The 23,613-nt window shown below is 45.1% G+C and overlaps 3 protein-coding genes across 6 annotated transcripts in view; 1 reads left to right on the top strand and 2 right to left on the bottom strand.

Moving 5' to 3' along the window:
• Nucleotides 1–309: 309 nt before the first annotated feature.
• Nucleotides 310–4,153, bottom strand: rab12 (RAB12, member RAS oncogene family). Its single transcript, XM_088395895.1, has 6 exons — nucleotides 3,752–4,153; nucleotides 2,731–2,791; nucleotides 2,095–2,233; nucleotides 1,759–1,848; nucleotides 1,563–1,667; nucleotides 310–1,460 (listed from the first exon to the last, which is right to left on the bottom strand). The coding sequence occupies exons 1-6, from the start codon at nucleotides 3,969–3,971 to the stop codon at nucleotides 1,353–1,355; spliced, it is 723 nt and encodes a 240-aa protein (XP_088252021.1). The 5' UTR covers nucleotides 3,972–4,153; the 3' UTR covers nucleotides 310–1,352.
• Nucleotides 4,154–4,482: 329 nt separating this feature from the next.
• On the top strand, nucleotides 4,483–7,639 carry napgb (N-ethylmaleimide-sensitive factor attachment protein, gamma b). Its single transcript, XM_088395894.1, has 11 exons — nucleotides 4,483–4,651; nucleotides 4,790–4,857; nucleotides 5,071–5,155; nucleotides 5,228–5,245; nucleotides 5,315–5,455; nucleotides 5,624–5,690; nucleotides 5,772–5,842; nucleotides 5,927–6,005; nucleotides 6,176–6,255; nucleotides 6,558–6,687; nucleotides 6,916–7,639. The coding sequence occupies exons 1-11, from the start codon at nucleotides 4,596–4,598 to the stop codon at nucleotides 7,057–7,059; spliced, it is 939 nt and encodes a 312-aa protein (XP_088252020.1). The 5' UTR covers nucleotides 4,483–4,595; the 3' UTR covers nucleotides 7,060–7,639.
• A 55-nt stretch (nucleotides 7,640–7,694) lies between these two features.
• Nucleotides 7,695–23,613, bottom strand: part of piezo2b (piezo-type mechanosensitive ion channel component 2b) — a 33,934-nt gene continuing 18,015 nt past the window's right edge. For 3 of the 4 annotated variants that reach the window (XM_088395890.1, XM_088395892.1, XM_088395891.1), the window contains 35 exons: nucleotides 23,234–23,484; nucleotides 22,370–22,530; nucleotides 21,979–22,155; nucleotides 21,788–21,910; nucleotides 21,441–21,641; nucleotides 21,154–21,358; nucleotides 20,838–20,939; nucleotides 20,596–20,761; nucleotides 19,611–19,854; nucleotides 19,274–19,391; nucleotides 19,034–19,190; nucleotides 18,864–18,953; nucleotides 18,450–18,574; nucleotides 18,261–18,329; nucleotides 16,797–16,900; nucleotides 16,057–16,177; nucleotides 15,831–15,899; nucleotides 15,596–15,762; nucleotides 15,339–15,535; nucleotides 14,964–15,137; nucleotides 13,913–14,509; nucleotides 13,535–13,793; nucleotides 13,253–13,432; nucleotides 12,813–13,137; nucleotides 12,591–12,723; nucleotides 12,340–12,487; nucleotides 12,018–12,229; nucleotides 11,783–11,941; nucleotides 11,581–11,728; nucleotides 11,108–11,296; nucleotides 10,939–11,031; nucleotides 10,556–10,845; nucleotides 10,409–10,488; nucleotides 10,026–10,224; nucleotides 7,695–9,569 (listed from right to left, as the gene is read on the bottom strand). In XM_088395890.1, the coding sequence (XP_088252016.1) occupies nucleotides 9,317–9,569; nucleotides 10,026–10,224; nucleotides 10,409–10,488; nucleotides 10,556–10,845; nucleotides 10,939–11,031; nucleotides 11,108–11,296; nucleotides 11,581–11,728; nucleotides 11,783–11,941; nucleotides 12,018–12,229; nucleotides 12,340–12,487; nucleotides 12,591–12,723; nucleotides 12,813–13,137; nucleotides 13,253–13,432; nucleotides 13,535–13,793; nucleotides 13,913–14,509; nucleotides 14,964–15,137; nucleotides 15,339–15,535; nucleotides 15,596–15,762; nucleotides 15,831–15,899; nucleotides 16,057–16,177; nucleotides 16,797–16,900; nucleotides 18,261–18,329; nucleotides 18,450–18,574; nucleotides 18,864–18,953; nucleotides 19,034–19,190; nucleotides 19,274–19,391; nucleotides 19,611–19,854; nucleotides 20,596–20,761; nucleotides 20,838–20,939; nucleotides 21,154–21,358; nucleotides 21,441–21,641; nucleotides 21,788–21,910; nucleotides 21,979–22,155; nucleotides 22,370–22,530; nucleotides 23,234–23,484 (6,286 nt within the window). In that variant the 3' untranslated portion in view covers nucleotides 7,695–9,316. Of the gene's footprint in view, nucleotides 9,570–10,025; nucleotides 10,225–10,408; nucleotides 10,489–10,555; nucleotides 10,846–10,938; nucleotides 11,032–11,107; nucleotides 11,297–11,580; nucleotides 11,729–11,782; nucleotides 11,942–12,017; nucleotides 12,230–12,339; nucleotides 12,488–12,590; nucleotides 12,724–12,812; nucleotides 13,138–13,252; nucleotides 13,433–13,534; nucleotides 13,794–13,912; nucleotides 14,510–14,963; nucleotides 15,138–15,338; nucleotides 15,536–15,595; nucleotides 15,763–15,830; nucleotides 15,900–16,056; nucleotides 16,178–16,423; nucleotides 16,523–16,796; nucleotides 16,901–18,260; nucleotides 18,330–18,449; nucleotides 18,575–18,863; nucleotides 18,954–19,033; nucleotides 19,191–19,273; nucleotides 19,392–19,610; nucleotides 19,855–20,595; nucleotides 20,762–20,837; nucleotides 20,940–21,153; nucleotides 21,359–21,440; nucleotides 21,642–21,787; nucleotides 21,911–21,978; nucleotides 22,156–22,369; nucleotides 22,531–23,233; nucleotides 23,485–23,613 lie in introns of all 4 variants that reach the window. The other variant, XM_088395893.1, reaches the window with a different exon arrangement.

Raw genomic sequence — 23,613 nt, 5'->3', positions numbered from 1 at the left:
CACTTGATACACACGCCACTCAGGATTTCTGCTCAGTATTATTTATAAATTTAATAATTCAACCTTATGACTCATTCATCTCTCAATAGATACTTAAATCTGAAACTCATAATACAGTGCATGTTTTTCCAATCCCTACTGAGTATCAGTCGAAAGATTAACAACAATAAGGATAGCTCAGATTGTGCCTAAAACTGAGTACCAATCAATCAATTATCAATGCAGGCAAGAGAAATAAGTTAACATCCATAAAAAGGTGATTATCAACACAAATATTCATGCATTGAAAGGAAGGTGAGACCACATAAATCTGGTAATAAATATAGACATCTTTAATTTCATTAGTCCAAAAATGCCACAATAAGTATAAACAGCAACAAATCCAGATTGCAGTGAGAAACCCAAATCTCTCGGAGATCTCTAAAACGTATTTAAAAGAGCAGAAAGGAAATGGTACAAGAGAGCGGTGTAAGGGTTAGTGGCAAAAAATGCTTGTAAGCGTTCTTAAAGGTACGCACCGTTTTTTTTTTTAAAACATCTGAAGATATTTTTAAAAGAAAAGAAAATCAACTAGTGTATTTTTTTGCTCTTACAGTGCGTGGTGTACTTGAGACACAGTACATCACACACAACGTGACTCGACTCAACTTAGTTTGGATGACACAAATTATCTGACAATTGGGCCTGTATTTGACTTTGATCAAATATAGATGCTGAAATTTGGCCCAATTTTGATATGCATGTTGACAAATTCTTGAAGGAAACCTTGTCACAGAAATTGGTGTCTTATGATAAAAAGGCCCTGAATGTAAAAATAACATTAAAAGTTGGAAATACAATGTGCATTGACTTTTTTTTTATGTGCACCATCATAGTGGTAAAAACATAGTGCACGTGTCCCTCACTATAAAACCGTTTGTCTCTGTGGCAAAAACTGATTTCTGTCATGACCGTCAACTTTTTGCTTGTCTGCTTCATTCCCAAACGCATTCCTGAATATTCAGGCCTTGTAAAACAAACATCATCTCAACCACCTCACCGCTACTTTATCATTACTACAGCATTTTAAAACATATATAATAAGTGTGCTTTTGTCAAAATGACAAACAATAGTATTGGATAAGCTGAGTTAGGAAGAGAAGGAGCCCTAAATAAAATGGGGTTGTTGGTGGTGGGGGGGGGTCTGGCTACCTCAAAGGCACGTATGTATGAGGATGCACAGCGAGCGAGGTAGTCCGGGATGCAGGTGTTCCAAATCGCTGCTGCCCCCTCGTGGTCAGTTTGGCACATTGCACGTGTGAGCGGAAGGACGTTGTCAGGTTTTGGGTTGGGTTAGGTTTGGTGCAGGGCTTTCAGCAACAGCGCACGCGAGGCGGGGGCAACTCCGGAGGCACTTCGGGTTCAGGTTGCAGGGACAGCACGCTGCCCGAGAGCTCCTTGTTGGGAACCTCAAGCGGCATCTAGAGTGATGCAAAAAACAGACCAGAAATTGGGTTAACCCATTGGAGTTCTCTGTGGTTCAAGTCGTCTTGCCTCTGGCTAGCTGGTTACAATACACCCACCTTGCTGAGAATGTCATCCACGAGTTTAAGGAAGATCTCGTCCACGTTGCAGTTGTCCTTGGCACTCGTCTCACAGAAACGCATGCCGCTTATCCGAGAGGAAAACTATGACACACCGAGTTTAGCATGAGTGTGTGTGTGTGTGTGGGGGGGGGGGGGGGCTGAAATGGACACTAGTTAGTTTCGTAACACTCACCCTCTCTCCTTGTTGTCTTGAGATGACTCGATCGCTCTCGCAGTCCATCTTGTTGCCCACCAGGAGGAGCTCCGCCTCCTCAGAGGCATACTGAAAAGGCATTAAAATGCATTTATAAAATTCATTCATACATTATACACAAGCCTGACTTATGCATTTTGTATTACATACAAAATGTTCCCAATGACTGTAGGTTTCTTTAAATTAGATTAAACACTTACATTTAAAGTGTCACAAATTTATCTGGATTTTTTGTTGTTGTTGCAATTTTGTCTCTCTCAGTCACTTAGCCAAACTATGTCATTTGGATATGGCTCATGAAGTGTATTAAGCAACCTTGTCAATCATCTTCATCCACTTGGGAAGGTCATCAAAGGTCTCCTGCTTGGTGATGTCGTATACCAGCACAATCCCCTTGGCACCGCGGTAGTACGCCGACGTGATGCTGTTGAAGCGCTCCTGTCCCGCTGTGTCCCTTTTCACATCAACAGGGAAATTGTCGTATTTCACACTCGGCTAAGAAAGGGTGGCTTTCAGAAAATCAATTAGCCACACTTGTCAATCAAAGTTATGACGCATCGCACGGCCCGTCTGTCAAGCGTTAATGTACCTGCGGCAACCCCTCTGGGACATAGATATCAGATGGCGTCGCCAACCCGTAAAGATGGAGGTGAGGGCGGGCGCGGCTGTGATGAAAGCTGGTTGACATGACAAAAGCACACATAGGCGGGAGGTGGGGGAAGGAAGGGTGCAGACGTGTGATGGGGATGTTAGCTGACAGGAAAAGACGTGTTAATGACACAAGCAAGGGTAGCGTTGACAATGCATGCGACATCAGCACACTCAAAATGTTTAGATTGTGCAACATAACGGAGTGGTTGGCCAGTATTCAACAAATACGTGATCCTTTGAGATAATGATATGTTAGACATGTGACAGATGAAACATGCACTTGGAAAAATTTTTGCTGACCAGATCTGTAGTCGGATCTTCTTCCCCCTCAGCTCCACCGTCTTGATTTTAAAATCAACTCCTACGTAGTAGAAAAGCAGGATTTGATTTATAATTTACACCTATTATTTTGAAATTAAGCAATTAAATTAGCCAGCCAATTAATCTACATAGAATAGAATTATACAAATCAAACTCGTAAATCAAGGCGCCACTGTCGTATTATGATGATAATCAATTGTAATGATTCTCTGTGAGTGGAACAAAATGCAAGGGCAGAAAACGGAGCTCTGTTATGATGGCAGCTGTTGGCACACGGGCGACTATTTTGGGATTGGACCCTGATGACAGACTGCTGAGCTGTTTGGCTCAAAACAACAAACCAGGAACAGAAAATGTGACAGTCAACATCGACAGTACACCAAAAGCACCTTCATGGTGTGGAATCATTTTACTCATAGTGATCAGTCACTCACCAGTTGCAATAAATGTGCCAAATCTCCCAAAACAATCCTTTATAAGCTTCATAGTTTTATTAGCTAATGACACTCTTAAAGATTTGTTTTAAGACACATTTGAAGATATAACGTCTTCTACTGGCCATATTTATTCAATTTTATTCTGTCATGATTTAAAATTCAAAGTAAAATAAATTATGTGAAGCTAATGTAACGCGAGATGATTTAACACAAAAGCCTAATTGATCCAGAATACCTTTTGAAGGTTTTAAATTGTGTGTGTGTGTTTTTTTTTTATGTTTTGCAAGCCAGAGTAGCATTATTGTTTGTTAGCATTATTGTTTGTTAGCCCCGGTTGGCTATCTAAGAGATGCTAACATGACTGTAAACATTAGATTGAAAATGGATTTATTTCGACAGCCGGTTTTCCGCAGGAAATGAACGGACTTTTTGATCCTCGTAACTTGCAATGCTGCTCATAGTCCAACACGAGTTAAATGACGGATTTAAATGCCAGTACTGTAAAACGTGTTTAAGACACAAGAAAGTCACCCAAAGAAGGTGACTTCTTCTTCGCCTCTCACCTACGGTGGACTTGCAGGCCTCGCTGAAAGTATCGTCGGTGTAGCGCTCCATGAGGCTGGTTTTCCCCACGCCGCGGGAGCCGATAATGATGATTTGAAGCTTAAAATCAGCGGGCCTGGGCGGCATCTTCCTGCGGCGAGACTGAGCCCCCAGAGCGGGCGACGAGTTTGAGGTGCTCCCGCCGCCAGCCCTCCGGGAGATGTCATATCGCGGATCCATCACTAGCTCCACATTTGTGAGCAAAAGTTGAAATAGCACAACTTCAAATGTACTTATTTGTGGTGAATTTCTTTTGTTTCCTGGGAAGTTTGACAGGCAACTTCACTTCGCGTTGACGACTGTGTTTTCCAGCCATTAGATGCCGAAAGACGGTGACGTCATTCGGCCCACGAAACGGTTTCCTGTTCCGTCGGAAATGTACAAATTAAATAAATATTTTATGAAAACGCATTTTGAATTATTTTAAGAAATACAAGAACATTTAAAAGTAATTTAAATTAAATGTGGTTGCAAATAATCGCGTTGTAATGGTCCGATGTAAAACACAAATAAAACACAATATTGTAGATAATTATTTTCCTTTGTACTTTGATATTTATTTTATGTCTGGTAGAATGTTGTTGCGGGTTTGAAGCCTGGTTTCATTGTTACTGCTGTCAATATTTATTATTCTTGTGCTGTCTAACTAATAAATTTAACATTAATTTTGTCGCTCACAGGCTCCTGTAGGCTGCGCAACAATGTGACGTCACACCCGAGTCGCCCCAGCTAATCCAAACGTCGCCAGCTGACGCTCCACAACATCGACAGCTCACCTCCTTCGCAGAAGCATTTAACAACAGCATGGCTGCCCAGAAAATAAACGAAGCCCACGAACACATAGCCAAAGCCGAGAAATGGTAAGTGTAAATCACCGCATTGTCTTTAAAGCTGCGTTTTGTGCAAGCCAGTGCTTGCTAAAGGGCCACTGTTGTGTTCTCCCGAGGAATGCAATGAATTACGTGTCATCGATTGTTGTATCAATTGGTTTATTGCAGCTTAAAGACAAGCTTCACAAAATGGAAGCCGGATTTTGACAGCGCTGCCTCAGAATATGCTAAAGCAGGTAATTACTGGAAAAACAAGAATGCGTGGTGCGTTTTTTACTACGGCATCGTAAATACGAGGGAAGAATAACACCTCTCAACACCCCATACCACAAGATTAGCATTTAGAAAAATCTTTCAGGAATATTAACATTCACTTTGATTGCAAGCAAGCAAAAACAACGTCCCAACTGGGCCCGTGTGTTTGTTTACCTATCACTGTTTGCTTCCAGCTGTATGCTTCAAGAACGCCAAGCAGTACGAGCAAGCAAAGGATGCCTACCTGAAGGAGGCAGAGTATCACACGGAGAACAAAACGTATCCTTCTTCTCCTCTTGTCGTTCCCACATTTCTTTGCTTTGCTTTCTTTCCTTAACTTGTCCTCTGCAGGCTTTTCCACGCTGCCAAGTGAGTGCATTGTTATCCTTTAAGAACAAACAAGATTTTTTTTTTCACGCTTTTGTCTCCATCTCTCAGGGCTATTGAACAAGCAGGCATGATGATGAAAGAGCAAAAAAAGATGCCCGAGGCCATCCAGTACATCGAGAAGGCGTGTATGATGTACATGGAGAACGGGACACCTGATACCGCCGCCATGGCGCTGGACCGTGCTGGGAAGTGAGTATGAAACTGTGGTGGAGTTGTGCCTTTGCAAAGATTAGCATCACCATCATAGCCATACAAAGAACTGTTTTTTTTTTACACATACATAAGAATAATTGTAACTAAAGTCTAGTCTCTGTAAGCAGTCCAATGTGATCTACAGTACCTCTTTCGTTTGCGCAGGCTGATAGAACCGCTCAACCTGGAGAAGGCTGTGGACTTGTATCAGAAGGCCGCTGGTGTGTTTGAGGTATCAATAATAAGCTCGATAAGTGTATTGTCTTCTTCTGAGCATTGATTGCTATTTAATTGTGTCGTGTGCTCACTGTAGAATGAGGACCGTCTGCGTCAGGCTGTGGAGTTGCTGGGCAAAGCTTCCAGGTTGTTAGTGCGATTAAAAAGGTAAAGTGTAGCACTTGAGATTATTATTTTTTTTGTTCCTTGGTAGTGGAATTATTTAAACTTTACATACGTGTGCTCTCAAAGGTTGGACGATGCTGCTGTGGCTCTGCAGAAAGAGAAGAACATGTACAAGGAGATTGAGAACTTCCCAATGTGCTTCAAGGTCAGCTTCTTCTTTATTTATCTTTGTGTTTTTCTCAATTTATTTTTTGATACCCGTCTCCACGTGTATCTTATTTTGATTGTCTCAAGATTGTCTCAGATTTCATTTTTCAAGATGGTTAAAATAAGGATATAATTATGAGCAGCAGAATGACTTGTGTTTTTGTTCAGAAAACGACGGCTCAGGTCCTGATCCACCTTCACCGAGGCGACTACGTTGCTGCTGACAAGTGCGTCCGAGAGAGCTACAGGTGGGAAGCACCTATTTTCATATACAATACACAGATATTCGTTCCCAAGGGTCTTCATAAAAGCTCTGTGACATTCTTGGGTCAAAATACACAAAAAAAACATCACATTTAACATCCATTCTCCAGTTGAAATGCCATGTATTTGGTGGAGCACCGCAGCTCTGCTTACCTTTTGATATTGATACAATCGTGCGTCCGTGTGGTCCACTTGGTCAGGTGGTGCTCCGGAGAGCCAAAGTGTTGTATACCAGCAGTTCAAAGATTTTTCGTAATATGTCTTCTTTTGGTGGGGGTGGGGACAGCCTGCCAGGTTACAGTGGTAGCGAGGACTGCGTCGCCATGGAGACACTGCTGCAAGGTTACGACGAGCAGGATGAGGATCAAGTGTACCGGGTGTGCAACTCCCCCCTGCTCAAGTACATGGACAATGATGTGAGTGCCTTAGTCTTAAGTCAGTTCACCTACATTGACCAATAATAACTTGAGAGAATGCAAAACATCATAGACAGGCAAACAAATAGTAACGAAGTAAAAAAAAAAAAAAAAGATCAGCTTACCTTTTTTTTTTTTTTTTTAGATGAATACAGTTGAAGAATGATAAACTATCAAAAGTTATTGATGCGCCTACTTCTGGTCTTCTGTTATATTTGCGGTCTGCAGTATGCCAAGCTGGCCATCTCACTGCGGGTGCCTGGCGGAGGGGGCAAAAAGAAAAAGGCCGCCGCTGCTCCAGCAGGGGGCGCTGACGGGGACACGACAGCTGCCGCCGAGGACGAAGATGAGTACGAGGGGGGGCTTTGTTAGCCTCATCCCACCATCCCGCTCCTTTCGTTCTTCCATCTGAAACCTTCACCAATTCTCTGCTGTAATGGCCACAACAGGCCCATGTTATAAATAAGAAAATTAAAAAAGTAAAATATTACAAATGCTCCAGTAGGTGTTGCAGATGAATTTTAATTTCAAGTGGAAGTAGAGATGTCCTTTTCACGCATCGTCACGTGCATGTGTACATTTGTTGTGCGTCTTGAGAAAAATATGTAAAATGCGTGTATGCAATAGCTATCGAATTGATTCAGAATTGTAATAATGACCCAATTGCATGACTCTACAAGCTCAACAGAATGCAAATGAACACAAAAGTTAGCTTGTAGACAGTTATTTCCTCTTTGTCTACCTCCAGCTTTGTGTGCGTTACCAATTTTAAAGCATTTTAGCATAAAATGCTGAGTCATCTTACTGTTTCTCGAAGGAAATAACAGATGTGTTTTTGTTTTTTTTAATTATTTTGTGATCTTGCCCATGTGTACATTCCTGAAGAAACAAATATTGTTCTCTGATGTATATTTGATGTGCACATACACCAATAAACAATCTTTAAAATGTCTTAACTTTCCTCACCTCTCTTCTTGGGGATGGTAACGAACCACTGCAAACTTAAGTGGAGTGAGGCACCATTTTGGTTTTATTTGTCACTTCCGTCACAGCCTTTTATTATTATTATACACATTCACCTCTTATCTATTTGCAATGAAAATTAACAATAATGAAGTTCTTCTCCCATGCTACAATGTCCTACAAATGCATTTTTTTTTTTTTTTTTTTTTTAAAACCTTTCACAATCATCAGTCGATAGCCGAGGAACTTCCTACTCGACTCACCGTGATTCGGAAACTGCTAGATTATTAACTGCTTATTATTGGCAATTGAAAGTCTTTTCTTCAGGTGCATCAACTCACCGCCCCTTTCTTGTGCAGTAAACATTAAATCATGCCTTTAGTAGGTCTAGTTGGAGCCAATGTGTGTGAAGAGCGCTCCCTGAGAAAGATACTATGTGGTAAGTAGAAAAGAAACAAATTGAAATTAAACACATCAATTAGCCTGTTAGCATAAGTCGCCCATGTCCGATTCAGATGTTTTTAGAAAATAAAAATATTTTCACAGAGAACATCAATGTCAACCTATAAGACATACAAAATACTAAATTAAAAATGACTCGGGCAAATATGTGATTAGGCTGACGAAATTAAAAACATGAAGTGTCTCCCACATAAAAATGTTTTTCATGCTTTCTATCCACATTTGATTTGGACCCAAAACACAAAATCATTTTTACTTCTGTTCTTTCTTTGTTTCTCTTAAAAAAGCACAGAATACAGAGAGGAAAAAAAAGTATAAATAAAGTATGTTTTGATTTACAGATCAATGTAAATAAAAATCACTCAATTTGTAATAAAAAAAATCATTGGTTTATTATTATCTATTATTTTGCAAGTCTTTACTTTTTTAAATCCCAAACACACAAGGTAATGTTTTTTGATAAAATTATCACAAAATTTGCAGAGAATCAAATAATCTTTTGTGTTTCAAAGAAACAAACTGGACTTTTGGAAATGAGGCAACTGGACCCTTTTTTGTGGTTGAATTTTTTTTAAGCTAATAAATGACTTGATAAATCATGTTTTTAGGCTTTTTAAAATTTCCACATTGTTTTTGATTATATGCTGAGTTATATGCTTGAGTTTTTTTCTCTTGGTTCTATCAAAATAGTTTTTTAAAACTTGTCCAGCTCAAAACAAACAAAAAAATGGGGAGTTTTATCTACAAATTTTGAGACTTTTTTTTTTTTAATGGAACTTGATCCCTCATGCAATCACAGCCTGAATACGTTAGAAGAGCGCTTCCTGAGAAAGGTGTGTGTGTGATTTAAGACTTAAAAAAATGAAATGCACAAAGGAGAAGTGGTTCTCCCAAAGACCAAAACTTCCAAAAAGTTTTTGGGTGTGTCCGTGTGTTGCACATCAGTCATTAAAAACTATTGCACGGTCCCCTGTTCCAAGAATTCCAGTCAGAGAAAAAGAATTGTGCTCATTTTTTGTGAGAAGCCCTTTCTAGAGGTCCTTGCGTGAGCATTTTAGAAAAAAAGTCTTGCAGGGCGGGAACTTTTTTCTTTTTTTTTCTAACAGGGTACATCGTCTCAAAAAGTAGTCGTCTCATTCGCTGACAGCAGCACCAAAAGTCAGGAAAAGGCAGGCGGATAGAAAAAAAGGACAGGTGGGCGCACTCACTGAGTCTTCTCGCGTGTCCACTTGATCATGGTCTCGGGCGAGCGATAGAGAAAAATGAGCTTTGCATACATGTCCTCCTCCAGGTCCAGCTCTCCCGTCTCGCGCACCAGGAAGATGTCGGTGCACAGCTTGAGGATACGGTCCACATTGGGCAGCTCCTCAAACATGATAGTGTGCGAGATGCCGCTGAAGAACTCACGCACAAACTTGCCGATCACCAGCACCACTGACGCGTATAGGCCCATGATCCTGCACGCAAGCAAGGCGGGAGATGATAACAGAAGGCGGGAGATGATAACAGCTTTGTGAACGTGCTCATTTTGGGGCCAATCAATGCTTTTGAACAGGAGTTCACTGTACATCCTCATTTTATTTACTAAAAAAGCCTTACTATAAATGTTTATAATTTTTTACTTGAAAAAAAGCCTTACTATACATGGTCATTTTTTACTTTACTTTTACATTTTTTTAAAACAACCTTACTATATACATGTTTTTTTTTTTTTTTTTTTTACTTACCTTTCTGTAAATGATCATTTTTTTACTTAAAAATTCTGACATTTTTCTCATGTTTCTGTTGCTTTTTCCAAATTTTGAGATAGTAATTTAACTTATAAACTTGAAAAAAAATTGAAATAGAAATTTTGTAAATTTTGGAGAGAAACATCTAAATGCACTGAATGTAGTGTACGTCAGCAGTCGTACCCGTATCCGGCCAGGAAGCCCAGGCTGGGTGGGCTGACTTGGTCGCTGAAGACGTAAAGCTCCAGGCAGGCATCGTGGTTCTGACTCTTTTCGATGGGTCCGCGCTCCGTCTGGTTGACGATCCACCACTCCTGGAGCTGACGCTGGGCTGTCTTCACTTGCTGTAGGCTCACGCTGATGTCCCACATCTTCTCGTCTGCTACTCAATTGCAACACAGCACTTATAAGGTCGAAGTCAATATTCATCATATTCGTATTTGCATTCCTTTGACTCCATTTTGAATCCTTATGAGACGAGTATACTAGGACAGGTCTCAAAACAGCTTGATTTTTTTCCCCCTCATTTTGATCAATTTAGCTCTACTCAATGTGATTCCCACTACCTTTATTCAGCTGCTCAACAGGCTTGGCATCGGAGTCGCTGGGCGCTCTGATGTAGCGCGGGAAGATGTCGGTGAGCATCCTGCATGTGGAAAAAAGAATGTTAACGGGATCCGCTGGCTCCCGAGCTTAGCGACGGGTCCACTCACACGTGCGACTGGTTCTCGTCTCCCCTGAGCAGCAGCATGAGCTCCCTCTTGGTATCGTTGGAGAGATTGGTGACCCGTTTGCCGGACGCCGTCTCCGCCTTGGCTCCCAAGCTTAAGTTGCGCTGCACGGACCAGGACACCGTGATGGGGAAGTGGTCGTTCAGAGCCAGCATGTCAATGAGGGTTTTCCTGCTTGGGGGGCTGATGGTCCACAGAGAGTTGGAGCTTCCCTTCAGCTCTGCGATCACCAAGTCACCTGGCATGTAGCCCCCCAGCCACTCCAGCGCTTTCTGGTGGCGTCAATGACACAGACGCAAATATTAGGAACTCATGTTTCCACCACTAGTTGATCTGCGACAATTTCTTCTTGGCGCTGTACTCACCTCATTATCATTGTACTGTTTGATGAAATAGTTAAAGTCTTTCTCAGAGACTTCTTGCAGTTGTTTCTGCTGAGCGCTCATGGTGAAGATGGGCTGCCATGGACCGAAAGGCAAACACCATGAGTGACTTTTTTTTATTTTCGGGAAAAGTCTCGCCTTCTCATTTTACCTGGAATCCCGCCAGTGTAATCTCGAAGGAGACGTCCAGAGGCGGATTGACTACGCCTGCCACGGACTTGACGAGCGACATGAAGAGCAGCGGGAACCACACGATGCAGATGAGCAGCATCACGATCATCCCGCCCATGCCGTACTTCACCACCTTTTTCTTCTTCTGGCCTCGTGGCTGAGGGTACCTCTGGATGGGCGGAAGGATGGCTTGCTTTTACTTGCTCTCAAATTGAGTACCAGAATATGTTTTTTTGGTATTTTCATCTCAATTGCCTTGGAGAAAAATCATCCAGCTATGACTAGTTGTGCTTTTCTCGCTTTGATATCTGCTGGCACAGCAAGCTATACATACAGACCGGCTGCACTGCGTGACTGGGCAGACATTTTGAAAAGTTCAACCAGGAAATCATTTCAAGCAACACTTGGCAATCTCATTTCTCGCTCGGCTACACTTCCATTTGATTCCAGCACCTTCTCTGACTCTCGCCAGCATTTGAGGATGAAGATGTGAGCGTAGATGTCCTCCACACAGATCCAGCTGGACAGAGACAATGACGTGTCCGTCCACACCCAGTCCATCACGGCACGCAGCTCAGTCAGGAACGGAACCATACGGAACCTGCAAACAATACCGCTTTGTTTGTTTGTTTTGCTTTTTGAATGGCTCGCTTACCCTTGAAAGAGGAAGAGGTTGACATAATTGTAGCTCTTGGTGAGGAAGTTCCCCAACACACGGGTGGGATAACCGCAGCGGATCTGATACGCTGACAACCCAAAGTAGATGCACTTAACAAAATACCACATCTGGGCCACGGTGTTCTTGTTGAAACGCCTTGGTGGAAGTAAGAAAGACCACAAATTAAACTAACGCCATTTGAAGGCCAAACGATAAGCGGCTACGTTCTCACTTCTCTGTGACTCCCGGCAGGATGAAGAACATCCAGAAGTGGATGCCGAAGACCAGGAAGACCTGGAAGATGACCTTGCCCATGACAGACTTGCGCAGGTAGAGGGCGCGGTCCACCACCATGGTCCCAAACTGGATGAGGACCATCACTAAGAAAGGTCCAGGGACCTGATCCTCCGACAACGACGAAGTGATGTCTGCCGCCGAGTGTTTCTGCAAGACAGCAGACGTATGGACTGTGAAGATTTTCCACTGTGACAATTTTAGGGCAGAGTTCTTTTCACAGTACCCTCATTTCAAGAGCACGTATAAGCAACACCTACGCCAAAAGCCCAGAAGCCAAAGACGATGATGATGAAGTCGACGGTGTCGGCAAGGAACATGAGCACGTAGACGTCGGTCACGGCGCTGTACTCGGGGTGGATGAGGTCATAGAAGAACTGACGCATGGGCACGTAGATCTCCATGAACCTGAAAGGCACCCACAGAGCTATGAGATGACGTACAAAAAGAGGAAAAGTCAAAGAAGAGCAGCAGAATGTTTGAAAAGGTTTAAAAGGACAACATGCTGTACATCTTGACACTATAAGCTCTGGCCTTGAAGAGCTGCTCCTTGAGCTTCTCCAGGATCATTTGCTTCTTGGTCTTCTGATGCACGCTGGCTTCGCTGCCGTCCTTGTGGCTGCTGCCGCGGGAGGTGACGCTTCCTACGTCGGGAACCAGGCATCAAATGCAAAGCCTGTATTTGAGCTTCGGTGTCGTCGGGATCCGACCCGGCAAAAACAGATGACCTCACCCCGCTTGGCTCGGTCGGACGAGTGCAGGGATTTGTGTGAGATGTGCGAGCCCCCGCTGGAACTGGTGCGCCGCTGGTAGATGTTCTCCTGCTGTTTGTGCAGTTGCACTTGGCCCGAGTCCATGGAGGTGCCAAAGTTGATGGAGCGTAAGGTGTTGGTGGAGCCACGGCGCCCCGAGGAGGCATTGGTGGCGGCGACGGAAGCGGAGGTGGGTTCCGACTCCCTCTCGCTCTCGTCTATACGGCTCCCTTCATCCTCTGACTCGCTCTGACGGGACGCCGCCCTCTTCTCCTTGGGGTTGTCCTCGTCCCACAAGCCGTGGCACTGGGATGACACGAGTGCCGTGGGTACGTTTCTTTGTTTTATGTTCATTTTTTTTTTTCCTCAACCTCTTAGCTTTTTGTAAAATAGAGTTGAACTGTGGTCATGTTTTTTTTACCTTGAGGATGGACCTGTGAAAGAAGAGCGCCAGGAGTTGGACGAGATCGTAGTGGACATAGCCGTCCTTTTTCTCCACACCGATGATGTTGGGCGGGTGGTAAGGGTTGTCCTTTAGTAACTTGTTTTGGTTAAAGGGAAAGAAGCCAAACTGGAAAAAGTACTTGATGACAATGGTAACCTGACAAGGAAAAATATACAGAATCAGCTAAGTTCATGCCACATTCAATCTTGTTTGTTGTTAAAAGTTAAAGGACAAACTATGTTGTTCTTAATTTGGTACCTCAGTGTAGACGATGGCGGTCATCCAGTAGCGTTTGCTGGGCCTCGGCACCGACAGCATGGCCCACAGGAAGATGGTGACGGGCAGCACCAGCGTGGCAAAGTTGGCCGACACCATGTGGTTGATGATGATGACCAGGAAGCAAACCATCTCAGAGTGCGCCACTAGCATGTTGTACAAGGCATAGCACAGCTGCAGAACCAGCGGCTGGTTCTGGTAGAACTTCTCTGACTGGTCCAGCTCCTCATCGTAGAACATCCTGGGCAATAGACCATCGAGGTCATTTTCAAACCAACTTGAATCTGGTTTCATGAAAACCAGTTTAAATCTTGTCGAGTTCGTTTTCAAACCAGTCTAGGCTTTGGTGGCGTGTCTTACTTGTTGAGCAGCAGCTCGCTGGCCGTCAGCTCCGTGGTCATGGAAGGCAGCAAGATGTCGGACCTGCTGTCCGAGCGGCTGTCTGAGGTCATGAGCATGCGCCGCCGTCTCCTATCCTCGTCGCTGTCGTCATCGTCACTCATCTCCAGCCGGTCGAAGCTGACCGCCTTGCTGTAGCTGGGTGGCACGTCGCCGTCCGACGTCTTTGAGGCGTCCGTGTCATTGGGGCACAAGAGATCCCCCGTGTGTGGAAAGTCCTGCTGACATCCTTCTCCTCCACCCTCGCTCTCACTAATGGCGTCCTCTTGGAGTTGATTAGAAGGCTCTTCGTCTTGCTTGAAAGACGCCCAGATGACACTCCTCTCGCCATGTTCCACTTCCGGTCCCTCGTCGCTGAGAACAGGCCCCTCCATATGTTCCATTTCCTGTCCCACTTCCAACTTGTCTTCCTGAGGATGCGTCTCTGATTCACCACAGGCTCCACCCTCATCCTCAGACTCCTCCAGTTCCTGGGACCTCTGAGGAAGACGTGGTCCTTCCTCGCGATGATCCCGCTCATCCTCCACTTCTTCTTCTATGGTTTCCGCGGTGCCCTGTCTGGAGGACATAACTCATGAGAATTCGATTAGGATGCAATTTGTATGTACATTGGTTTGAAAATAACAGCCAGGTAAATAAAATACGTAAAGTGATTACTGACATCTGCAGGTCAGTTTAAGAGTTCAACATTATTTCTAAAACCAGTTTTAGGGAGGTCATTTCAAAAACCGGTTTACGGCTTAATTTTCAAACCAGTTTCCCAATCGATTTTAAAACCAGTATGAAGCTCATATGATTGATTTTTACTATATCACGTTCAAAGTTCAAAGAGTTGAATTAAAGGTTTAAAATTCATCTAGATCAATAGAAGAAAAAATGTTTGACTAGTTCAACGTTGACGCTAGTATTGGCATAGAATACACGATGCAATGAAATACAAGCACATGACAAGATGGATGGATGCTGAAATGTGGATGTGATGTGTGTGTGTTGTGCCCAAGGCTGGTTGCACCTGGACACGAAGCTGCTGCCGCTGTCTACGGACGAGGTGGACATATCCAGGCCGTACATCTTGCGCAGTTTGGGCCGTGGCCGCTCGCTGGTTTTGGGGATGCACTCGGGCATCCCGTCCAGGTCCTCCAAGGTGGACTGACGAGAAAACAGCGTGGTGGCCTCGGTGTAGGCGCTGAGATGCGCCGACGAAGGTGGAGAGTGTGAGAAGCGGGATGAGATGGAGTGTCAATGACTCAAAAGGATGTCAGCGTAAGTATTTGCTTGCATGTTTTTTATGGCCATGGGTCCTTCACAATTTTATGAGCACACAGTTTCGAGTTGATGAGTCCATGTGAACCAAATAAAGTATCTGATGAAGGTAAGCGCAATCTACCTCGATATGCTGTCCCTGGAGGCCGTGGAGGCCTGGCTCTCCATTGGGTAGGCTCTCCGCCGGCGCCGACGCCGCCCCGTCGAACTCCCCCCCGACTCATCCTCACTGAGGAGGTCCATGCTGGCCTGCCGTGACATGTTGAGCCGCATGGCCTTCTGGTAGTACACGTGAATGCTCTCCCTGGACGGCACGTTGCCCTAGTGGAATTGAGGACGTCAGCGGAAGAGATCACAGAATGCTTGAGCACAGTATTTTACCTTCTTGACCTCCCTGGTAAGCATGCAACGCTCAATACGCAGCACGGTGGAGATGTCGATGTATTCCCGGCACACTTCGTTCATCCAGCGGGTGAAGCTGTCCACGGTGGTCTGCAGCAACACCCATGTGAACTTGATGATGTTGAACACACGCTTGAAGATGTTGTCTGCACATGGTTTGACCAGTTAGGAGAAAACAGGAGGAGGAGGAGGAAAAGGAAGCGAAGAAACCAACCTGGACCAGAGTTATCGTCTTGTTCTTGGCTGTCGGACAGGTCGTCCGTCTCGATGCCCAAGTAAGTTTCTGAATCGCAAAGGGATTCAGTGAGGAATTTTCAAAGCTTATCCAGTTGGAAGTTCGACTTCATACATCAAACCCTAGTTAGCCGTGTTCACTTTCAAACCAGCTCAGAGCTCATCCAGGCCATTTTAATACTCAGTCCCAAGTCCCGCCCACTTACCCTGCTTTTTGCTTTTCTTGTGTCTGCCTCCTTTGGTGTATCTCTTCCAGAACTTGCGTTTGTCTCTGGCTCTTGCCTTCAGGGCTGCTTTGGGGTCTTTGATCCACGTCTGATAGAGGAACTGCAGATTGAAGAAGACACACGATGATAAGAAAAAAGAGGAAAGATGCATGGACAGAGCAATTGGTGAAAATAGAGCCACATGCAAAAAGGGTACAACATTTCCCTACCCAGCACGTCACAACAACAAGAGGTCACAATAGTTGTCACAATCACAAATTCATATCCACGTAATGATGTTGCAGCAAAACATGAGGCACTTTTTGGTCATGCACAAATGGGGGGGGGGGACAACCGGTTGATTTACCTTTCCTGCTTTCACTACATACTGGAGCACAGTTTTAGGAAGCTTTATGACCGACTTGGGCAAAGCCAGAACGGCCGAGACAAATTTCCCGATAGCTCGCTACGGGTGGGAGAAGATACGGGTGGAGAGAGGGAGGGACGGAAAGTGATAAAGGCGGACACAGGTAGAACATGGTCAGAGAAGACACAGGTGGGGAGGAGACAAATAGAGGGGAAGAGAATGTAGGTGGGGGAGTACAAATGGAGAGAAATGACAAAATGTGGAGAGGGTTAGTCGAAAATCGTGTGTTAGGGTTTGTATTAAAGCAGATGAAATGTTATTCATACGTGGGTGAAAAAAACAAACAAGTCAATCAAATGTGTGCAGAAAGCACCTGGAAGGCGGACCTCCTCGGTGGCTCCTCGTCTTTCAAATCGTCCTCTTCCTCCTCCTCCTCGCTGTCGGTCTCAAACAAGTAATACTCGCCGCTTCTAACCACTGACAGTGACAGCACAAGGTTTATTTTGAAGGCGCACAAAGGACAACAACGGAAAGGAAGGAAAAGACACAGAATCTACCATGACGAGCACAAAGCGCTGATGTGATGTGCGTTTGTCATTTGAGTCGACAGCAGAGTTTAAAGTGTTAAGGCTGACTTGTGTCCTTGAACAGAAGTGCAACTGACTGGCTGGGCAAGGGAGGGGGGGGGTGCTGGGGTGGCAAAATTCAGAGCGGTGGGCGGGTGGGGCGGCATTAGCCGACATGATCCGTAACCAAAAAGGTAACCAGCCTTTTAAGAACAAACAAAAATGGGAGAAAAAAAAATCCTTCCATCTGTACTTTCATACCAGACCAGAATTTGTTAGATGCGGTTTTGCTTTCACACCACTTCACCACAAAGTGATGCGGGAGGAAATCATTTTTTCAGATTGAGTGTTAAGCAACCAACCAAACGGACACTATCAAAACCTAAGCTGCCATGTTTATTTTTTAAATACTGAATATCCAATCAGTTTCTCCACTGAATGTTTGACATGACAGATGACCTGGACATGGAAATCATAATATCATTGTTCTGTAACTTTGTTAATTAACTAACCAAATGGCCAAAATCAAATCTATGACCTTATGAAAAATAAATAAAAACTGCCTTCTCTAATTTTGAATGTTGTTTTTTTCACTGAAATCCTGATGTGCTAAGTGATATGCTTAAGGTGGCTGTCATTTCAGACTTGTCAATCACTGCCTAACATGGTCCCGATGTAAGCTGACTGTTAATGCACCAGAATTCGATGGTTTCACATCTGGTCCTGACAAAGTGACGCAGGAATCAGTTCCGAAGTTTTTTGGTAAGCATGCTAAGTGAGTAACTAACCAAACAGCCATCGAAACAGCTCGACTTGAAAAACGTAACGATTTAATGGCTGGTGACGCCCGTTGGTTTTGATCATGTCTGCGGGCAAAGAATGAAACCTTTGGAGGCAGAAAGGACTTCATATCTTTGCGTGAAAACACTGTAAAACGTGAGCGATTCCCCACCGCGGGCTCGTCGGGCGTTCGGAGCAAAAGCACAACCTCCGGCCGTTAGTCCTTTTCTCGTTTGCCTCCTTGTTCTCGTGTCTATTTAAGGCGTTGTTGCCGCATTACGGACACATGGTAGATCTTCTAAAGTGCCTTTTCAGCGACAGCCAAGCGGCGTCCTTAAATAGAGACAGAAAAGGACTAAAAAATACCAGAGGACGTCAGCCGGTGCCTTCGGCGCCCTCGGACCGAGTGGGAATCCTCGGTGGCGTTCTGGTCGAGGACACAAGGGCCAATGGGAACGAAGGAATGAGTAAGAGGCGAGGGGTCAACCTACTGGAAGCATGGTCAACCCACGGCCTCCACCAGTGCTTTTTTTTGGTCTTGGCTTTGGCTCGCTGCGCTCCTAAAATTTAACAAATGACATCAGTGCAACACGACACAAAGTAAAAGATCAAAGAAAGAGTGGCTACGTTAGCTTAGCATCATCAACACGGGCACTGGGCCGGCCGGGCCTTCGCCATACCCTCGTCCTCCTCGTCGGGAGGGGGCGGGGCAAGCGTCTGTCCCTCCACTGACTCCTGCGCTATGCTCAGCATCCTCTCCTTGCCACGCTTGAACTTTTGCTGCCGCACCTTAATGCGCTCCATCCTGTGCAAACGGACACACGGGAGCGTGAGTGATTTGGGTTATAATAAAACAAGATATAAATAATAAACAAACTAGAGAAAGAAAAATTTTATTAAAAACAAATGAAAAAAAATAACAAAACAGAAACACAAGAGAATAACAATTCAAATGGTAAAATCAAATTATATATGAAAACAAAAAGAAATAAACAAAGAAAATACATAAAAAAAATTAATACAACTAAAACTAACTAAATAAAAACAAAACCAATATAAAACTCAGACAAATTAATCAAATAAAAACATCTCACTGTCGTTTCAGCTGCTCCACAGATTTACGCTCCTCCTCCAAGCGTGCCCGCACTGCCTTCACGATGGTGGCTTGGAAAAGCTCTGCCCCCCTGGAACACAGTGCACGCATGCAACACAAGTGAGAACACCATTTGGTTCTCTGATGGGGACGAGGCGGAGCCGCACATACCTGGAGGCGAGGATCTGGGAGGCCCTGATGTCGGCCACCACGTGCAGGAAGTAGTAGCTCATGAAGACGCGCCGCTGCAGCAGCAGGAAGGCGAAGCATATGCTGTCCCAGATGATGCCTGCATCGTCGCTGGGCAGCTCGCACCGCTGGTCCACTTCTGCTCGGTACGTACGCGTCAATGGGACGATGTTGTATGTGTATGCGTGTGTGTCTGTGTGTGCGTGTGGGGGTGTGTCTTACTAAGATGTTCCTGGTTGGTGTTGATTTTGTATTGCTTGATGGTGCATGCCAGACTGAAGAGCTGAATGAGCCAGCACTTGTGGGGGATCAGAGAGTTGATGTATCCACAAGCCAGAATCTGGAAAAAAAAAATCAGGAATGGATAACTGCATAAATTCATTCTTAATACTTCTGTTATCCAAACAAGACATTCCAGCCTGAGCTAATGACATGCACCATTTTGATTAGATTGAACACATTCTAGAATATGTTATATAAAATTCTGTATGTATCAAATGATTTTTTTTTTTAATATACATAATTTCATATGTATTTGTAAATAAGTGCATCTACTCACAGACAAAATGTTCTTCATGGTGATAACAAAGATGTTGTAGGCAATGAGGAAGTCCCAGTAGTGGAGAATTTTTTTGATGGGCTTGAGCAGGAGCTCACCGCCGAAGAGCAGGAAGTAGAAACAGGCCACCAGGTAGCCCATGCAGAACACGCTGATGCGTGTGGTGCCCGTGATGAAAATGATTGTCAACACGAACCAGAACAGATAGCTGAACATGATCACCTTCAGCATGTCCAAGTACGACCTACAGGGCACAGTTGGGAGAGAGCCGGTTATTGCTCCTGCTTAAGCGCTACCTAGTAGAACACAACTTGGATAACATACCAAGCAAAGGCAAAGTACACGCCCATCTGTCGTATGACGCGGGTCACTTGTACATAGTTCGAGGAAAATGTAACCGCATGCGTGGCAGCTTCCATTACAGGTGATGGATTGGATGTGGTGAAAACATAGGAAGCAGCCTGAATGGGATAATCAATCCCCACCTTGATGGGTGAAAATACCTTTTCCATACTTGAAAGCTATTTATTGAGTTAGAGCACGGGGGGGGGGGGTCTAAGTAGCGCAGTGACCGACAGAGTGTTTTTGCAGATTATGGATCTCTAACCCCGCCCCCGCCCGGTATCCGTAATTTGATCCCGGAGGGGGAAACGGCGATGGAATAAGTGCAGAGCGGCCGTTGCGTGCTCTCGACCTCGCGGCGAGGTCTTGTTGATGGACGCAGAGTGCGTTAATAAAAGACGCGTCCACTTTGTGCGGCAAAAGACTACAACAGCAAGCACATACGGATCGATGGCCGCGGACGACTACGCATGCCTAACTCGCTTCGGTCTCTACCTCAAAAGTTTCCTATTGTTTTGTGTGACCTCCTTCAACAAGCCATATGGCAGGAAGTTCAGGATGGCTCACTCACCGAGTAATGCCACGCCTTCCAAAAATGCTCACCCCAAACAGCGGAATGCAAAGCGGGTAGCAATCGGCGTACCTGCAGTGGATGAAGTCAGGGACGGGGTTGTGCACGCTAAAGGAGGACGCGTCCAAGTCCCTGCAGATCTCCACGTTGTCTCCGGCCATAATGCGCACGGCCGCCTTGTTCTCGTCGTCAAACACTTGCCTCTGCATGGAGGCGCACAGCAGCAGCATGAAGTCATCTGGAGAAAAGAGATCCACGTTCGCCTTAACCGGCCTGTAAATGTGCCGGGCGGGCGGAGGGGTGCCGCTACGTACAGATGAGGAAAGACGGATTGGGCCTGGAGAGGAAATCAGGAACGTAGAGCCACATGACCACGTTGGAGTCTGTTGAGTAGCTCGGGAATCTCCAAGGATAGTCTAAAAAGTGAAATAATTGCACATGGACTTGCAGCTTTTGCTGGATATGATTAATGGTATTTGTTTGGATTTGAAAAATATTCCGAATATTAGAGTCACATTTATTTTTTGACATGAAATACTTTAAAATAATTCTGATACACAAATACTAACTTACTTAATATACTTAAACAAATGAGCATTATTCTGGAAGAAAATGGCAGCGTTTACAGACCTTTACACGCCGCGGGGGGGATCCCGATGCAGATGAAGTACTGGAAGGTGAGCATGCAGGCCAGGAAGCAGCAGTACTTGGGCCAGATCTCGGCGATGGCCTTCCTGCGGCGCCGGTACATGACGGTGATGAGGGCGAAGGCGTGCAGCATGGCGTATAAGTCCATGCGCTGGCCAATCACATTCACGCCCAGCAGCAGGCAAGTCTGCGGAGAGGCGCAAAGAGCGAGCTCTTCATTTAGTCACGCGGTGACGTTAGCGGGACTTGAGCTAGAAAGGTAACGCCACCTCTAGTCCGAACTTATAGAAGAAGTAGTTGATGAAGTATTTGATGAAGCACACGATGCCCACATCTAGGTGTTGGCGCGTCACGTCATGGAAGATGATGCGAGCAGCAGGAGGCGACAGCTTGTTCCTCACACGGAAGTACAGTTGGTGGCGGTAGATGGTCACCTCGAACGCCAGCAGAGCCAGGATCAGGAGGTTGTGCTGCACATACAAAACACCAGTATACAAAGTCCTTGGTCATTTCGCTACGAGACCCCTGGAGAGCAAAACCATTTCCACCACACTAGGAATGTACGAGACGACCGAACGCCTTACATTTGCCCGGAGCGATTGTGGTCTGGACTCACCCTGATGTAGCCCAGCAAGTCGTCGCTCTTTTGCAGGCCCACCCAGTTAGCAGGATCCACTTGATCTTTGTAGAGCAGAGAGTCCATCATCATCTTCTTTTGCTCAGGGGTGTAGGCTGCCGGCTGTAGCAAGGAACACATTCTCAGGCTCCTTCGACGCCGCCTTGATACATATTACGACAATGTCTCACCATGGAGCAGATCTTGGAGTACGTTTTCGGCTTGATGGATTCGAGCTGGTACAACATCTTGCACACGATGATGACGCACGTCCAGACGCTGCACACGCGGGACGCCAGAGGCCGATACTGGCTGTAGGGCAGCGCAAAGGCCCACGATGCCAGGAACACGTAGTTGAGCAACGATACCTGGGTGGCGGACACATTGTTAGCCTAGCAACAATTAGCATGTTTCATTTGAAATTGGAGCCGACGACAGGTCATATATTTTGAGCCTTTTTAAAATCAGGTGGCTATCGGGTTATACATAATTTAGCATACAAACTTCTAGCTCGTTAGCATTTCATTTGTAGTAGCGGCCCACAACAAGGCATGACGTGGAATACTTTTGGATCTGCGTTACCTCCCAGATGGAGACCAGCACCACGTAGCAGGAGACAATCTTAATGATGTGGATCTCTAGCAGCCACCAGATGAACATCTGCAGTTTATGGAAGTACTCGAGGAACTTGAGGAAGAGCACCGTCAGCCGGTCCACGACCAAGTGCCACTTGCTCCTCAGATCTGGAAACAATAGTGACATAAAAGTGTTACCCTGGCTCTTTTGCTAACGTTGTACTTTCGGTTGGACCCTCCTTTGCAGTAGTAAAGATTATATTAGCGGCGCTTATATGAAATTCCATTGGAAATACAATCAGGATCTTTGCTTGGAGTAAAAAAGTACCTAACAAAGCGAAGTGAGTGCTTGAGCTATGCACAGTGTCAAATTTGAAAACGCCACATAAATCTGGCCCAGACAGAAAAATGCGCACTGGCCGAACCACACCGCTTTGGGAGCGGTGATTAACGGGTGCACTTTGGTTCGTGGGAGTTGCGTAAATCTTTCAGGCGGGATATTCCTCCCTCGCAAACTTGTTCAAAACAAATGAATGAATTATTCACAAGTTTTCAGAAACGTAACGGGGCTGGAAGGACGCCTGGCGGGACTCTCCCCTCCTGTGTTGTGTTTGGAGCAACTTGGACCTGGACGGTATGAATTATCAGAAGCCACTTCAAGCGGCCTGTGTAAGATGGAATCTTTCCACTCTTTTCTGTCGGTGTAAACGACATGACATGGAAAGATCCCACCTTCTCAGGTACAATCAAACACATTCTGAATGTTGGACAACATCACATAATAATAACCAGAGTCACTACTTTTGTCAAAATAATAATATCTTAAACAACTGCATCAAGTCTTTTTTTTTTTTTTTCATTTGAGGCATACCGGAACTCCGCTCGGTGCTGGATTGGGTCTCAGTGGCCGTGCTGAAGCGCTGGCTGTCGTCGGTGCTGGACTGCCTGGCGTCGGAGAGGCCGCCTGGCTTGGTATCACCCGCCGAAGACATAGAGTCGTCCTTCACAACGACCAGAGTCTGCTCCCCCTGCTCTTCCTCCTTGCTCCGGGACAGCGAGGCCTCGGCGGAGCTGGCGCTGAGCATAGTGAGGTCAGCCAGGCTGCCTTCCGGGTGAACCAGCCTAGTGGATGGTGATTATTATTATATACATGGAAGAATATTTGCCACATTACGTTATGCACCTATGAGGATCTTCTATGGCTGTGTGAGTTTGGAAGTTCATATTCATTTTGATGGATTCATTCTAGGG

Source organism: Syngnathus floridae, chromosome 14, assembly GCF_059516105.1.
Source record: "Syngnathus floridae isolate MCC-2025c chromosome 14, RoL_Sflo_1.0, whole genome shotgun sequence".
In the NCBI taxonomy this organism is placed as follows: domain Eukaryota; kingdom Metazoa; phylum Chordata; class Actinopteri; order Syngnathiformes; family Syngnathidae; genus Syngnathus; species Syngnathus floridae.
This window is presented reverse-complemented; position numbering and strand designations above follow the sequence as displayed.